Below are 17,764 nucleotides of genomic sequence, written 5' to 3' on the forward strand. Positions count from 1 at the left end.
TTACATAATGCAGAAAATTTGATTTCAAACATTTTTACTTGACAAAATGATATAGTTGTACTCACTTATGCTGGTTTAATTTTCAAACCCTTCAATTTTTTTTCAGATTGGCTTTCCAAATGCTGGAAAGTCCACACTTTTGAGGGCTATTTCTAGAGCTAAACCAAAGGTTTCACCCATTCCATTTACTACAATGAATCCACATATTGGTATGGTTGGTTATGATGATTACATACAAATAGCAGGTGATTATTATTGACAATTTGTAGACACCCAGTATACCCACTTCATTGATGTGTTATAGTAATTATGTGAGACAATGCATGGATTCAGATGGGCGTGCACCTTTACCCCCCCCCCCTTTTTCCCCTTTTCCTAAAATAAAAAGAAACAAGAGGCTGTCAAAGTGACAGCAAACTGGATTTTCCTACAAATCTGGACCCCCAAGCAGGATCAAGTAACAAAAAATAAATGAATTTTTGTAGGATTCAGAAATGGAAATGCCAAAATCAATCTAAGTATCACTTTTCCCTACATAAAGGTGAATAACTCAACAAGGATAAAAGCTAAAATCATGAAAATCTATTTAGACCTTCATTTAGTCACAGGAAACAACATATCTAAATTTGAAAAGATTTCGTCAAAGCGTTTGCAAGTTAATGAACAGACACTGTTTGGCAGCCGCCCGCCCGGATGCTCGCCCGCCATACATCCCCAAATCAATAACCAATTTTCTTCGGAATGACAGTAAACCGTATTTTTTAACATTTATTTGTGTCCTGGTATTTTTTTCAATATCACAAGGACCATAACTCCTGAACAGTAAAAGTGACAATCATCAATATTGAACTTGACCTCCATTTTGTCATGAGTAACAACATATTAGAATATGAAAAGCTTTGGTTGAATGCTCCATGAGTTAAAGCACGGACACGACTTGAAACACCATTTTTCAATCTTTCAAGAATCACAACTCCTAAACGGTGAAAGTGAAAATCATCAATATCAAACTTGACCTCCATTTTGTCATCAGTAACAACATATTAAAATTTGAATAGCTTTGGTTGAACGGATCATGAGTAAATGCACAGACACTGTTTGGCAGCCGCCTGCCCAGTTGCCCATTCCTTGTACATTCCCAAATCAATAACCGATTTTTCCTTTGAAAATCTTCGGAAATCCGGTTGAAAATGTAATTTTTAGGTGAAATTGCAGCAATTTTTATGTCAAAATATAGTCTACTAACTTCTATTTCCTACAGTGCCCCCTTCCCTTCTAACATCAAATTCTGGATCTGTGCCTGGAGACTTATAGAATACTGAAATAACTGTGCCAGAATAGAATCATATAAAAATCCATATGAAAATTCAAGACCAAAATAATAAAAGAAAGACAAAAACCGTTACACATCAAAAAGACATCAACCCATGCAGTCTTAATCAACTGTTGGAATAACAAACTCCCCAAAAAACCAGATGGTGATATCAGGTTTTCTGAAATGGTAAATCATTTATTTCTGCTTAGATTGCTTGTTTTTTCTGTTGTTGGATTGCTGTTATGACATATTACACATCATATTTTGTGCCTGTAGCAAGTCAAGCTATTTTGACCATGTGTTGTTTTTATACGACCGCCAAAAAATTTTGTGGTCGTATATTGGTATGACGTTGGCGTCGTCGTCATGGTCGTCATCGTCGTCCGAAGACACATTGGTTTTCGCACTCTAACTTTAGTTTAAGCGAATGGATCTCTATGAAATTTTACCATAAGGTTCAATACCATAAAAGGAAGGTTGGGATTGATTTTGGGGGTTATGGTACTAACAGTTTAGGAATAAGGGGCCAAAAAGGGGTAAAAAATAAGCATTTTTGTAACTTCCAGACATAACTTGTGTGTTAATGTATGGATCTCTCTGACATTATACCACAAGTTTCCATATCACAAAGGGAATGCTGGGATTGATTTTGGGGGTAATTGCCTCAAAATTTTAGGAATTAGGGGCCAAAAAAGGGGCACTAAAATAAGCATTTTTCTAGTTTCATGATAATAACTTGTGTGTAAGTGTATGGATCTTTCTGAAATTGTACTACAAGGTTCCATATCACAAAGGGAAAGCTGGAATTGAGTTTGTGTGTAATTGCCAAAAATGATTAGGAATTAGGGGCCAAAAAGGGGCAAAAAATAAGCATTCTTCTAATTTCCAGACAATAACTTGTGTCCAAGTGTATGGATCTCTGTGAAATTGTACTGCAACCTACCATACCACAAAGGGAAGGCTGGGATTGACTTTGGGGGTAATTGTCTCAAAGTTTTAGGAATTAGGGGCCAAAAAGGGGCAAAAAACAAGCATTTTTGTAGTTTCAGGACAATAACTTGTGTCCAAGTGTATGGATCTCTCTGAAATTGTACTGCAACCTACCATACCACAAAGGGAAGGCTGGGATTGACTTTGGGGGTAATTGCCTCAAAGTATTAGGAATTAGGGGCCAAAAAGGGGCAAAAAACAAGCATTTTTGTAGTTTCAGGACAATAACTTGTGTGTAAGTGTATGGATCTCTCTGAAATTGTACTGCAAGGTACCATACCACAAGAGGAAGGTTGGGATTGAGTTTGGGGGGTGATGAATCATAAGGGGGTTCAAAAAATTTGGGGGAGGGATTTTTTTTCCCTTTTTTTCCTTTTTTTTCTTTAAAATTTTCCATTTTAAATTGGTTATTTCTGATTTATATATAAAAGCAAATAATAATGATATGGTTAAAAAAGGTAAATTAAATTTTTTTAAGTTCTTAGACCACATTCATTTTGTATCAGAAACCTATGCTATGTCAAATATTTAATCACAATCCAAATTCAGTGCTGTATCAAGCTTGAATGTTGTGTCCATACTTGCCCCAACTGTTCAGGGTTCGACCTCTGCTGTCGTATCAAGCTGCGCCCAGCGGAGCATTTTATTCTTTGTTTGTATGTATACCATGTCTACTGGTATTTTCTTGGAGGAGTTGGTGGTTGGTGTGGTCAGATGTGCTGTTTAATAATTTTGATAATTCCTGCTATCATTTCTCTGTGTTATTTTCTTATTCTCCCAGCATGACTCTTTTTGGATTTTGGTCAGGTTTCCTAAAGGCTGACAACTCTCTTTTTTCCATAGCCCATATAAAATACCTGTATCACATTTTTCATGTTTAGATATATGATTGAGTAAACAATTCAAACTGTTGAAGACCCATTGGTGGCCTTTGGCTGTTTTCTGCTCTTTGGTCAGGTTGTTGTCTCTTTAACACATTCCCCATTTCCATTCTCAATTTAATGGTAAAATGTGTGTCACTGTCCTTTGGCCCTGTGGTTGATATTGACCTTCTGGGTAATACATTATGTGATACAAATTTTCCCATCTTTTTTTGTCGAGTCTGTGACATTTATGTCGCAAAATCGAGACATTGCAATCCTAGATTCCAACGTCAGTTTTGTCAACATTTAGGTTCAGTCTGTGGTTAAATCTTTTCAATCAATAACTTTGTCAAACTTTCATGGAATTTTATGAAATTTGGACAGGAGCTTGTTTATGACCAAAAGACAGTATCCATAGTGAAATTTTGAAAATATTTTCTGTATTATAGTAAATTCAAACAATTATATCTGATATAATGTTGCACATAATTATTTTTACCTACAGTTGCAGATATTCCAGGTTTGATTAAAGATGCACACAAAAACCGTGGACTTGGAATTTCATTTTTGCGCCATATTGAAAGATGTGCTTGTTTATTGTATGTTATTGATTTATCAGTGAGTGAACCATGGACACAGTTAAATGATCTGAAATATGAACTTGATCAGTATAAACCAGGACTATCAGCAAGACCTCATGCAGTAATTGGTAATAAGATAGATCTTCCAGGAGCAAAGGATAATTTGAGAGAATTGACTTTAGCCATAAATTTGCCTGTATTTCCAGTATCAGCAAAACATAGAATAGGAATTGATTCGTTATTGACACATTTAAGATATATGTATGATAAATATGGAGCGAAAGAAGACATTGAGGAAGATTCTACTCTGGTGACATGAAATTGTAATGTGATGTACTCCAAATTTATTGATCATAATTTTATATTTTGTTATATAAGTTTTAAATTAGCTTGCAATCTTCTACTATGCTATTTGTCCTGAGGTAAATTTGAAGAATTTAAATATACAACTCACTTTAGCATGACTAATGGTAGTCAATGGTTACTAAAGTAATGCTTGTTACAGTATACTATTAACTCCTATGTTGTATGTGAGCTGGAATTTCAAGGTCAAGTAGGATAAACGGTACTGTAGTTCCATCGGAAGAACAGAGGAGTAATTCGGTTTAACTTAAGAAGTAAATCGGTTTATATGTACATAAGTTGACAGACTATCAGGTCGACAAGTGTGAAAGTCGACATGTTGAAAGGTCAACAAGTGAAAAGGTCTACAGGTCGACAGGTTGACAGGTTGACAACTTGACAGGCTGACAAGTTTAATTTTACAATTCAGTTTTTTAACCTTTTTATTAAGTCTTGACTTATAACTGTCTACCTGTTGACTTTCGACCTGTCAACCTGTTAACCATTATTACAGTTTTCATTTCTCACTGTCAAATTGTCAACCTGTGGACTTGTCGACCTGTCCACCAGTCATCAATAATACACTATTTAAATTCTTTCAAATTGTCAACCTGTCAACTTGTCAACCATAACTTCAATTTTAATTATATTAAATTTTCAACTTGTCAACCTGTCAACCTGTCGACATGTCAACCAGTCAACCATAAAAATATTTACATTTTAACATTGTCAACTTGTCGACTTGTCAACCTGTCAACCATAAAAATATTTACATTTTTAACACTTGTCAACCTATCAACATGTGAACCTGTTTACCAGTCATTTATTTTTTTTCATTGTATAATTAGAATACCTTTATTGCCCATGAATACATACACATTTAAATTTATTATAAAAGCCAGAACTATAGTACTGTATATCCTACTTGAGCTGAATTTCATTGGTCAACCTCACAAAAACAGTAAACTGAACACATCAATAAATCTTATTTTGTAAATTGTGAGTTTGTTCTTTTGCAGACAAATTAGTTTGTAAATTTCTTGTCATATTAAGATGACAGTAATTAGGCATTCCATTAATCACTAGGTGGTGCTCCGAAAGAACAATATCTCTATTGCATTTGAAACTTGAGTTTCATGCTTTCTGCATGCATTATTTTCAGAAATCAAATTATGAAGCATGGAAAAAATATTAAGGTGAACGGATTTTATTGATTGCTTAAAGTTAGGCATAAATGTTCTTCCACACTTATAATGAAAGCGATATGTATTTCTGTAAGATTTCTCTCTTTGACCCCAACACTGTAGAGCGTGGTCACATTTTGCTCATTTCACATTGTAAGGTTTCAATATTTCATGTCACTTCATGAGTATTTACAGTTGATATTTACATTACTGAAAAAGGATAATACACCATAAAACTGTTAAGAAAACAGTGGAGATGTTTTATAAAAATACAGATAGTTTTGTAGTTTGAGTTATCACCCTTGTCATAAAAATATTTCTGTTGCACTTTTAATTTTCTTAGCAAATAGAAGAGGTAAATTGCTTTATTTCATTAAAAGAAATGCAATGCATGAGCCCTTAAGGATCCAGGGGACTCAGAATAATATATGTTTACCTATTTATTAGCTTCAGTGAGAAAAAAAAACTATAATTGTTAATATCAACAAGTATCCCAAAAATTCTGATAAATGAAGTAAAGTTACTTCCCATTCAATACTGAAATTAATGTTAGGAGTTATTTTCAAAGTAAGAAAATTTACTAAATATGAAAAACAAATGAAAATAACTGTGACATCTGATAAAAAAAAATAGCAATAAGGCATCTTTGGGCAACTGCAGAATTTGGTTTGAATGCTTAGAGTAATTCTTATATGGTTTACGTGTCTACAAATGCTTTAATGTGATTGGTCCAATATTATAATCTTTTTCCTAGGTTTATAGTTAGTTGTCTGAACTATTTTCATAACCTATGTAAACACTATGTCGATTTCACCGTGATATAATCATACAGGATACACATGAATGAAATCATGGGGTTCAACAAAATTGGAAATTGAAAGATAAAAATAACAAATATTTAGGATGACTCACAAGCTATACATTAAAGTCCTTTGGAAATTTTTTCAGATTGTGAGTTTATCAGCCCAGTTCAAAAGCTTTATTTAAAGATGAATATTAGTACCGGTATACAGAAAACATAAGCTCTATTGAGCTTTTATTTCATCTTAGCCAAGTTAAAACAACATATTAAAATCAATCGGGTCTAGGACCAATCCAGTATATCTTATTATAATCCTTCATAATTAATTCCATTTTCTATGTGCATACATTTAGAGTAATTTAGAGCTGGTAAACTCAGTGTATGATATTTATTTCTGGTTATGGATTACATTTTTCTGCATTTGTTTTCGTATTTTTCGAGAAATTCACACTTGCATGTTTTTAGTATAGTTATTGTGTGTGTATTTTTAGAATAGAAATCCAGATCAGGTCTGGATTTCTAATACTAAAGAAGGTGTTTCGGTTATGGTCATGTAGACCTAGGCCTATCCTCATCAGCTATCCCTAGCCTATATGTTTCCTTTCTTGTAATATTTAGAATAGTTCCAGTTTGATTTCTCTTATGGGGATACGACACCTGTTTATACGTTCTAGTTTGTTTCTTTCTTTTTTCTTCCTTCTGATTTTTTGTTATTTATTTCTCTCTTTATTTTAGCTATTCTGTTATTTTATTGTGTGTGATATTTTTATCTTTTATTTGATTTTATATGATTATATCATTTCCATCTTTGAATTCGTTTAATACTCTTTTAGATTTTTATGTCTTTTGTACGCAATAATCAAAAATTGGTGGTTTTGGAAACAGAGTTTTTGTATTTCTGTTTTGTTCGATTAGGTGCCAATGTTTCCTTAACGCTCTGCCTATTCCTTTAAATTCTGGGTTAAATCTTGTTGCAAAAACGAGTGGTGGGGCCGCTTTCTTATTTTTATAATTATATTTCAAAGTTTGTTTCCTTTTTCATTTTGTTGTATTAGTTACAATGTTGTCAATCTCATTTTCGTAATGTCCTCTTTTAAGAAGTTTAGACTTAAAAAGTTGAACTTCTTTATTGAAGTCTTTCAGGTTATTGCAAGATCGTATAAAGAGAATAATTTCTGCAGTAATGAATTCTTTGAATACTGATGTAGGGTGGGTTGATGTTCGTTCCAGGTATTGGAAATTATCAGTCGGTTTTCTATATAGTTTGATGTCTAAAATTTGCTTTTTTTCCCCATCATTCACCTTTGAAGACAGTTATGTCTAGAAACTGTATACTTTCCGATGATATCTCATGTGTAAATCTAATTTAGTGATATTGTTTTTGAATGGGAATAGATCAAGTATTTTTGAAATTATTTCAAACATTCTAATATCAGCTAAACTAGGACTCATTGGGTTTCCCATAGGAATCCCACATCTCTGTTTGAATATTGTATCATTAAATTCAAATTCATTATTTGTTAGTACGTAATTCAAAAGCTCGAGAATTTCATTCTTAGGTGGCAGAGGTATATCATATTTAATTTCAAGCATTATTGGCCATGCTCTATCGACCGCTTCAATTATTTCTTTGTGTGTGAGTGAATTGTACATACTCGCATAATGAAATTTTATACCCCCCATTCATCAAGTGGTGGTATACTGCATTTATCTTGTACCTCCATCTGTTCCTGTGTTCATCTGTCTGTTGTATAATACATTCATCAGCCCATAATTTTTGTTATAACATATTGCAAATTTTACTTGTTTTTTTAAGAACCGAATGACATTCTAAACCAAAACGAACAAATTTGTATCTGAAATACAACACTGTTCGTTCCTTTAATTCTGATAGCATTTTAATATTGGTTAAGAATGTACATTTTGTACAACTTCTGTATCAAGGAATGGTTTGATAATTTCTATGGCACTTTATTGTGATGAGGTGGACAGTAAAGAAGTTTTCAATTCTGTTGGCTAGTCCAATCCTGTTTGACAATAATTTGAAATTTTACAATATCTGCAGAACATCAAAATTTTCAATACATATTTCATATACATATACTTCTGTATTTAGGAATGATGTTATATTTGGTCTGAACCTTTAGTTCTCAGATCTGCCTGGCAGTCATTTCCTGTTTGACGGTACTTTGAATGTTTATAACACCTTCTGAGAATGCAATTTTTTTGTCACACATTTTCAGCCATTATAAATTGAGATTTAGGTATCTGAAATGAACAGATCACATAAATTAATTCTAATTTGACATGAATTTATCAATTATCTTGGTTTTTTTTAGTCCAGATATTTGATAGATAGATAAAAAAGACAAGTGTCTAGGTAAAGCTTTTAATCAGTCAAAAAATACATAAAAAGGATACCAGGAATCACCAATAATACATAAAAAGGATAGCAGAAATCACCAACAATACATAAAAAGGATAGCAGGAATCACCAACAATACATAAAAAGGATAGCAGGAATCACCAATAATACATAAAAAGGTTAGCAGGAATCGCCAAAAATACATAAAAAGGATAGCAGGAATCACCAATAATACATAAAAAGGATAGCAGGAATCGCCAAAAATACATAAAAAGGATAGCAGGAATCACCAATAATACATAAAAAGGATAGCAGGAATCACCAATAATACATATAAAAGGATAGCAGGAATCACCAATAATACATAAAAAGGATAGCAGGAATCACCAATAATACATATAAAAGGATAGCAGGAATCACCAATAATACATAAAAAGGTTAGCAGGAATCACCAATAATACATAAAAAGGATAGCAGGAATCACCAATAATACATAAAAAGGATAGCAGGAATCACCAATAATACATAAAAAGGATAGCAGGAATCACCAATAATACTGGACAACACAACACCAACCACCAACACTTGACAACACAACACCAACCACCAACACTTGACTTCCCTGAAAAAAATAACAGACACACAAACAAAGGCATACAACAACAAAAAATCAAACTACCAATATTTTTTCTTACATAATTGACTGTTACAGCTCTGATCTAGTTACAGTGAAATTATAATGAGTTTAATTCTTGTATGAGCATATGAGTTTATGTGTCGTCCGAAGACACATTGGTTTCCGGACAATAACTTTAGTTTAAGTGAATGGATCTCTATGAAATTTTTAAAGAAGTTTCAATACCACAAAAGAAAGGTTGGGATTGATTTTGGGGATGATGTTCCCAACCGTTTAGGAATTAGGGGCCCAAAACAAGCATTTTTCTAGTTTCAGGATAATAACTTGTGTATAAGTATTTCTATTGCTCAGAAATTGTACCACAATGTTTAATACCACAATTAGAAGGTTTGGATTCATTTTAGGGGTTATGGGGCCAACAGTTTAGGAATTAAGGGCCAAAAAGGGGCCAAAAACAAGCATTTTCCTAGTTTCCAGTCAATAACTAGTGTGTAAGTGTATGGATCTCTCTAACATTGTACCACAAGGTTCCATATAACAAAGAGAAGGCTGGGATTGAGTTTTGGGGTTATTGCTCCAAGGGGGGGGGGGGGGGGGGGGGTTCAAAAAGTGTGGGGGGGATTTTTTCCCATTTTTTTTAAGGGATTCATATTTTTTTCAAAATTTTTTAAATTTTGAATTTTTGAAAAGTTTCAAGAAGAAATCTTCAATTGCACAGTATTGGGCAATGGATTTATAAGATCTTTGACCACATTTATTTTGTGTTAGAAACCTATATTAAGTCAAAAATTTGATCACAATCCAAATTCAGACAGTATCAAGCTTGAATATTGTGTAAAAATTTGCCTTTTTGTCTTAAATAGAAGTGGTGGCACTTGTATTCAGTCTTAATATTAGAATAAAAATATTGTTTTTAATGAAAATGCATTACATATATAGATGTTGAGACTGAACATGAATTCGGCAACTTCCATTTTAAACAAAAATCATCTTAAGAATGAAGTTTAATAGCAAATTTGATAGATTTTCATATTTGTAATGACAAAATCAGTTCAAATCTTTCACACAAACTGATTGAATCAAGTGAAGTACACACTTGAGTGTTTAAAATGTAACATTTTCGGCAACATTATCTTTTACCGGACTTCTCCTTAAACCAGACTTAGTTACAATCATCATTAGAGTATGTACTTTAAAAATGTGTCCCATGATGGCTAACATTGCTAAATTAGAATATAGGAGTAAAATGCAAGTTTAAATTGTCTATCATCATTAAAACTGTTATAAATAGAAGAAACTGTTATCACAGAGATATGTCTCGCCTTTTTGTAATTTTGATTATGCAAATGTTGAAATCGAAATAGCAATTCTTTAACATGTTACTTAAGTTATGCAAATATTCAAAGTCAATGAACCATGACTGAGGTACATGGCTAAACAATTTCCATGTAAATGAGATGTACCAATTCTAATACAACTGCATACCAAATACCATTGACTTTTATAAGTCGTTTCCTTTAAACAAACCTGAACACAAACATTAACTTGTAAACTATGTAAAAGTTTCAAAGTCAATGAACCATGAAGAGGGGGTGGGCCAATATAATCTCCATGGAAATGATTCTTGCAAATGCCAAAAAATTTGCATACCAAATATCATTGACTTAACATAAGAAGTTCATTCTAAACTGATCTAATCACAAACTAATAAATGTAAACTAAGCACAAGTTTCAAAGTCGATAGACCATGACTGAGGAGGCGGGGCCAAATATTCTCCATGGAAATGATATGTGCTAATTGCTTATACAACTGAATACCAATTAACATTGGCCTACCACTAATGGTTCCCCTTGAACTGAACTAATCACAAACTAATACATATTAACTTAGCCAAATTTTCAAAGTCAATAGACCATGACTGAGGGGGCAGGGTCAAATAGTCTCCATGTAAATAAGATGTGCCAATGCTAATTAATGCAACTGCATACCAAATATGATTGACCTACCACTTGTGGTTCATCATAAACTAGACCTAATCACAAACTAATACATTATTGAGGCCCCCGCCGCCAACGCCGGAAACAGCATACATATTCTCAATTTTTGACTCCGTCAAGGCAAGACAAAAATCTGACAGGAGCTTAAATATTCCGAGTGAATGGATCTACCTATTATCTATTTACAGGGGACTTTGTGCCCTGAAATGATGAATGTTAACCCTTTTTTTTCTTTTTTGCATATTATCTTGAAAACAATAATAGATAAAGAGAAACATTTTATATAATAAATTATCAGCAACACCAGATCTAAAAAAAAAGTAGACTTCGTCGAAATCGTCAGCTGATTTTTTTTGGGAGTAAATGCCCTTTAAAGACGATTTTTTGTTTGTGTGCGTTTTTGCCTAATATAAAAAAATACCATTATAGCAGAAGGAAACATTAAAATACAAAAATTATCAGCAAGACACGATAACAAATAATTCAACATGGTTAAATTCGTTTTACAACCCCTCATTAGAGTTTATACCCTTTAATGACGATTTGGGGTAACAATCGTCATTTAGTATTAACATAAATATATTAATAAAGAATTAGCTATGTATAGCTACAAGAGTAAATAAATAAGAGTACATAATTGGGATAAGGAAACAAGATAAATTGCTGTTATTTGAATTTGTCTCCCTTAGTGTTCATGTAAGGGTAAAACGCCTATATGGCGTAAAAAGAAAATTTCGGATATGCTGATTAATTAGTCTTGTTGGTTATTTTTGTTAATAAATTGTTCATTATTCCATATAAGTTTTAATAGAAATAATTCTAATTTGTTATATTACTTTCTATCCATGTATTGAAGTTTCAAGATTAAGAACATAAAAGTAAAACACGAGGCCCCTGGGAAACGGTATTATGATTCAACTGGTATTTTTACGTAAAGTTGATAAAATTCTTTGGAACAAACAGCAATTTTGTAATTCAAGTAAGAACAGGAGACAAAGTAGCAGGTGATTATCTGAAATTTACATGAGTGAAATCATGTATGTGAATTATTTAAGAAACCTGAGAGTCTAATCGCAAGAATGAATTACAACTTTAGTTTCAAAATTTCAGAAATTTTACCTAAATCACCAATACAATGATGGTTGCTAGGCATTTTCTAATTATATGAGAATGGCTGTTAAAGTCTATGTTGACAATATTGACCCCTTAACTTTAAATTATGATCTTTATCATAGTTCGTATTAATCTGAACCCAACTATGTATGGTTGCTAGGTACTTTTATATCAAGTAAGGGTCGTTGCTAAGAACTTAAGACATGACCTTGACCTCTGGAATTTTGCTTTCTTACTAAATAAAAGCAAAATTCGGTCTAAACACTTTTTCTAAATACTTTTTGTTTTTTTTTGTTACAATTTACTAACAAAATTTAATAAAAAAGACTGAAGGTCAAAGTCAAGGTCATCAATAACCTTTGACCTTTAGGTCAACTTTCAGGTCATTGAATGCACAACATGTCCCAATTGATTTTTATTTTGTGTCTGTCACTGTTTTTAAGCTATTTTAATAACAATGTCAAAATTCTTTTACAAAATACCAAAAATGACACTTTTACGTTCCCATAGCAACCACCCTAGCAACCTATTTCCAAAACCTTTGGTGATAAATTATTCCTAGGCAACAATGATTGTTTACATTTATTACCTTAGTATAATTGGTTGTGGATGCAAAAGTGTAAAATTATGTCATGCAAAATGCCTATAATTTGCTTTCTTGAATACATTGAAAACTCCCTTATTTAAATCAGTGCTGCCCCCTTCTTCCCTTTTTGTCAGAATTAATTTTTATCTTTCATCTTACTCATTAATTGTTATATTTTAATGAACAAAAGTCAAAATATTCCTCAAAATTGAAATGTGTGCATGATAACTGCTTAAAATGGGTCATTTTTGCTCGTCGAAATATGCATTTTTGAGGCAAAATCCAAGGGGACCCGTTACCATGGCAACGGGGAAAAAACAATTTTTTTGTAAGCATATTTCTTGTCAGTTTATCGATAGCTACCAACAAACCAAATTTCAAGAAAATCTGAGACTATGCGTGCCGCAACTTGGTTGATGGTTACAGAAAATTGCTATTAACTTGTTGGATAACTAAATATAGATATGAAGCGTGTGGATACAATCACTTCCAACTATTGAAAAATATAATCGACAAAAAATATGATTATCTTTATGTTATTCGCTTGATTAATTGTCAAAACATAAAATAAACAGTCATTTTACCAGAAATGGATAAAGCTAGATAATTTATAAGAAATAGTGGATTCGGAAACGATAATCAACTTGCGATAAACGTCGCGCGTTGATTATCGATTACGAATCCACCACTTCTTACAAATTCCCTAATACATATTTAATATGACTCTTAAATATTCAAATTCAACAAGTTTCTTTAACTTTCAGATTTTGACCCGGTAGTTGAAACAAATTCAAAAAGAAATTTACGATACCTCTTTTTCAGTATCTTTTGAATTTAAACAAAATCAATAACAACAATGTCAATCTTATTAATCAAAATTATTTCAATTTACAAGACCATGTGGTGTACATAGAAAACCGCGATTTCTTACCAAATTTATTCCCCCTTTTCCAACACCCACACAATAGCTGAATATTGTATTCGGTATATAAAAAAAAAATCAGTCTTTGCTTATCCTTTATAATAAAATATTATGCTAACAGCTTCTATTTATGTGACATTGGATGCAACAATTGAAATCTCAATTGTTAAATATTCTCTTACAGCAGTAATGTGGCTTTCCATGCAAATATGAGATTAGAGTTCACACCCATTACCACAGCATTGTCGACGTTCTGGATGGTCCATGGTGTACATTTGCGGGATATCTACTATATCCTGAAATATAAACATAAACATGGGATAACGTACACAATATCCGTTTGCTTAGAAATAAAATAAAGAAAAAGAATAAAAACTAATGCTGTTCTTACTTGCAAAAGAGTGAAAATATGTAAATTAGGTTTTATAGTTAGTCCTTCAACAATGATCACACATTTCCTTTGCTTGACATAATAAATCAATGCATTTTGCATTAATGTTGCATTTCCTTCAAGCAACATTGACATCTGGAAGTTTCGATTTGTATAGACCTTTTTGGTTCTGATGTTTTCATACGTATAATTTGCTTCAGAAACCTTCGGTATCGAATGTTTCTGATGAAGGTTATAAGCCATATAAGATTATTTCATCCATTGTTTCGCGCTTAATTCAACATTATACGTTTATAGAGGCAAGCAAACATTGTCAACCACCCTCTTTTTAAATACCGAAGATGGGGATATGCAACAAAAGTTACGGACATTTATGAATCAACATTCTTGTAAACAGCATTGTCCTTAAAACATAACATTTTAATAAAAAAAAAAAACGTCGCTGTCGCTCTCTTTGCACGTTCAAAACTCTGTGATGATCCATAATTATAAATTGCCAGTTGCAAGGTACACTTTATGCCTTATTATGCACACCTTCTGTTTCGAGTGGAAGTGCACACGTGGAGCAGGTTCTGCTTACCCTTCCGGAGCACCTCAGATTACCCCAGGTTTTTGTGGGGTTCGTGTTGCTCAGTCTTTAGTTTTCTATGTTGTGTTTTTTGTACTGTTGTTTGTCTTTTGGTCTTTTTCTTTTTTTGCCATGGCGTTGTCAGTTTATTTTCGACTTATGAGTTTGAATGTCCCTTTGGTATCTTTCGCCTCTCTTTTTCAGTCTTGTTGACTTATTTGTAATTCTTGTCCTATTGATCATTATTGCCTTTTAGCCCACCTGGTCCATTATTTTGAAAACCGCTATGAATAGATGAAGTCTGACAGAAATGCTTAGAATGTTGACATCTACCTACCGACGTTTAAGGTCAAAACTGATAGACGATTTTTATAGGAGTTATTGTCCTTATAAAATGATGAATTTTACCAATTTGTTTCATTTTTGCCTTTTATCTCGAAAAATATAAAAGATACAGAGAAACTAAAAATAGCAAAAATGATCAACAAGATAAGATCTACAAACATGTAAGCATTGCCTAAATTGGCAAACGACTCCTTATTGGAGTAATTGACCTTTAATGACGATTTTTACCATTTTTTGGCACTTTTGCCTATTATCTTGAAAACTATAATAAATAGATAAACTTTTTAATTAGCCAAACTGATCAGCAAGACAAGATCTACAAATACGTCAGCTAGCCGAATTCTGCAGACAACTCCTTATTGGAGTTTTGGCCTTTAATGACGATTTTTACCAATTTATGCTTTTTTGCCTATCACCTTGAAAACTATAAAAGATAGATTGACGCTTTAAACGACAAAAAAAGATCAACAAGACACGATCTACAAATAAGTCAAATTTTGCTGAAATCGTTATTAGACTCTTTATAGGAGTTATTGCCCTTAAATGACGTTTGCTTTACTCCCTTTTGTTGTGTTGAACAAAAACTCAAGAAGATAGAGAGAAACTGTAAGCAGAAAGAATGATTAACAATACAAGATCAACAAAACAGTGATTTTTGTCAGGATTTCTATTCTAGTCTACAATGTTGGAGAGTGCCCATTGTTGAAGATGCGCATAGGCATAGGTGAGCGACACAAGCTCTGTAGAGTTAAAGTTTCTATCTATTATATAGTTTTCAAGATGAAAGGCAAAAACAAGTTAAAAATCATCATTTGAGGGCAATAACTTTTCTAAGTAGTTGACTGACGATTTGGGCCATGTTGACTTATTTGTAGATCCTGTCTTGCTGATCATTTTACTTTTCAGATTTCTATCCATCTATTATATTTTTCAAGATAAAAGACAAAAATGCAAAACAAATTGTAAAATCGTCATTTAAGTACAATAACTGATAAAAAGAGGCAACCATTTCAGCATTATGAAGTTATTTATTGATCTTGTACTGCTTACCAATTTTGTTAATTTAAGTTTTTATCTATCTTTTAAAGTTTTCAAGATAAAAGGCAAAACACACGGTAAATTGGTAAACATATCGTCATTAAATATATATCTTATAAGGAGTTAACTGATGATTTGAATCCATATTGATAGTTATCAAAGGTACCAGGATTATAATTTAATACGCCAGACGCGCGTTTCGTCTACATAAGACTCATCAGTGACGCTCAGATCAAAATAGTTATAAAGCCAAACAAGTACAAAGTTGAAGAGCATTGAGGACCCAAAATTCCAAAAAATTGTGACTTAGTTGTATATCTTCTCTTGCTGGTAATTTTTGCTATTTAAATTTCTCTATATCTGTGATAGTTTTCAAGATAATTGACAAAAAACGAAATAAAAGGGTAAAAATCGTCATAAAAGGGCAATTAAGTTGATTTCGGCAAGGTGGATTATTTGTAGAACTTGTCTTGTCTTGCATGGTCATTTTTGGTATTTAAAGTTCCTCTTTATCTATTATAGCTATGGCTAAAATGGCTGCGTTTTCACCTCAAAATTTACTCTGAGTACAGACAAACCTGTACATCTGGAAAAGTTTTCAGGCATAGCATGCCCTAGATAAATAAAAAAAACTTTACTGAATTTTGCAGTGCACTTCTTTTTCATTCTTACAGAAGGTGCAAAATAAACAAAGTTGGAAAAGAGATTTGAGAACTTCCCCATAGGTAATAATTGAAGTGAACTGTATTGATTGAAATGGACAATAGAGGGACAATAAATACCTGACAATAATTGGTGATTCAAACTGTTTCACTGAGTCGACCATATCAAGTGGTATTCAACTGTTTGTTAATTTTATGATCTTATGTAGGGACGAAAAAAGTGCACTGCAAAATCTAGTTCAGCTTTTAATTTTCTAAAACATAAAATGCATTTGAATTTAATTTGTCTAGCTCCTGCTATGCCTTAAAACTTTTCCAGATACACAGGTTTGTCTGTACTCGGAGTAAATTTTGAGTTGAAAATGCAGCCATTTTAGCCAAAGGGTCCACATGAACCTTAAACCCGACAGTTGTTTAAAGTTCCGTTATATTGACAAAATTAGGTGAGCAACCTAAACAGACATAATTGGTCAACTTGACAGTAATTGAGATCAAGCAGCAAAAACTATGTTAACATATATCACAGACATATAACACAACTCAGACAAACGAGGGTCTGGATGGAGTTTACAGAATAGAGAATAATGGGTCACATGTACAGTAAAATCGATTAAAACATGAAGAATAGAGAGAAATAGAATGAAAAGAATAAGGATAAAGAATAGAGAATAATTGTGTGCTAAAATATAAAGAATAGAGAATAATGGGCAAAAAATATAAAGAACAGAGAAAAATGACCTAAATAATTATAGAATATAGAAATGAAGGACCCCCATCCAGATCCTCTTAAACAATTCACACAAACGTAAAAATAAATTTGACAATGACGCAAAGGAAAGAAAAAGATGTAAGGATACCAAGTAGATACAAACATAAATAAATGGTCAAAGGTACTACATGTCTACATGTATCATTACATATAAAAGATAAAACAAAATCCATTAAGAACACAAGACATAAAGACTCAAACGCAATAAAGGCGGCACAATAGTTCGTTCCTCAAAGGTCTATGTAAGGGTAGTCGAAAAAATGTAAAGTTATTTAAAAGAGAGGAAGATAGAG

General features: G+C 32.5%; 1 protein-coding gene across 2 annotated transcripts in view; it reads left to right on the top strand.

Moving 5' to 3' along the window:
- Nucleotides 1-17,764, top strand: part of LOC127701324 (mitochondrial ribosome-associated GTPase 2-like) — a 560,717-nt gene that overhangs the window by 9,032 nt on the left and 533,921 nt on the right. Inside the window, exons 6-7 of one of the 2 annotated variants that reach the window (XR_007981979.1) lie at nt 107-245; nt 3,674-4,406. Coding sequence is in view for 1 of the 2 variants with exons in the window: in XM_052205214.1 (XP_052061174.1) it covers nt 107-245; nt 3,674-4,068 (534 nt within the window). In the remaining variant the exon portion in view is untranslated. Of the gene's footprint in view, nt 1-106; nt 246-3,673; nt 5,089-17,764 lie in introns of those variants that run through there. The other variant, XM_052205214.1, reaches the window with a different exon arrangement.

This window comes from Mytilus californianus, unplaced genomic scaffold, assembly GCF_021869535.1.
Source record: "Mytilus californianus isolate M0D057914Y unplaced genomic scaffold, xbMytCali1.0.p SCAF_5, whole genome shotgun sequence".
NCBI classification, from domain to species: Eukaryota; Metazoa; Mollusca; class Bivalvia; order Mytilida; family Mytilidae; genus Mytilus; species Mytilus californianus.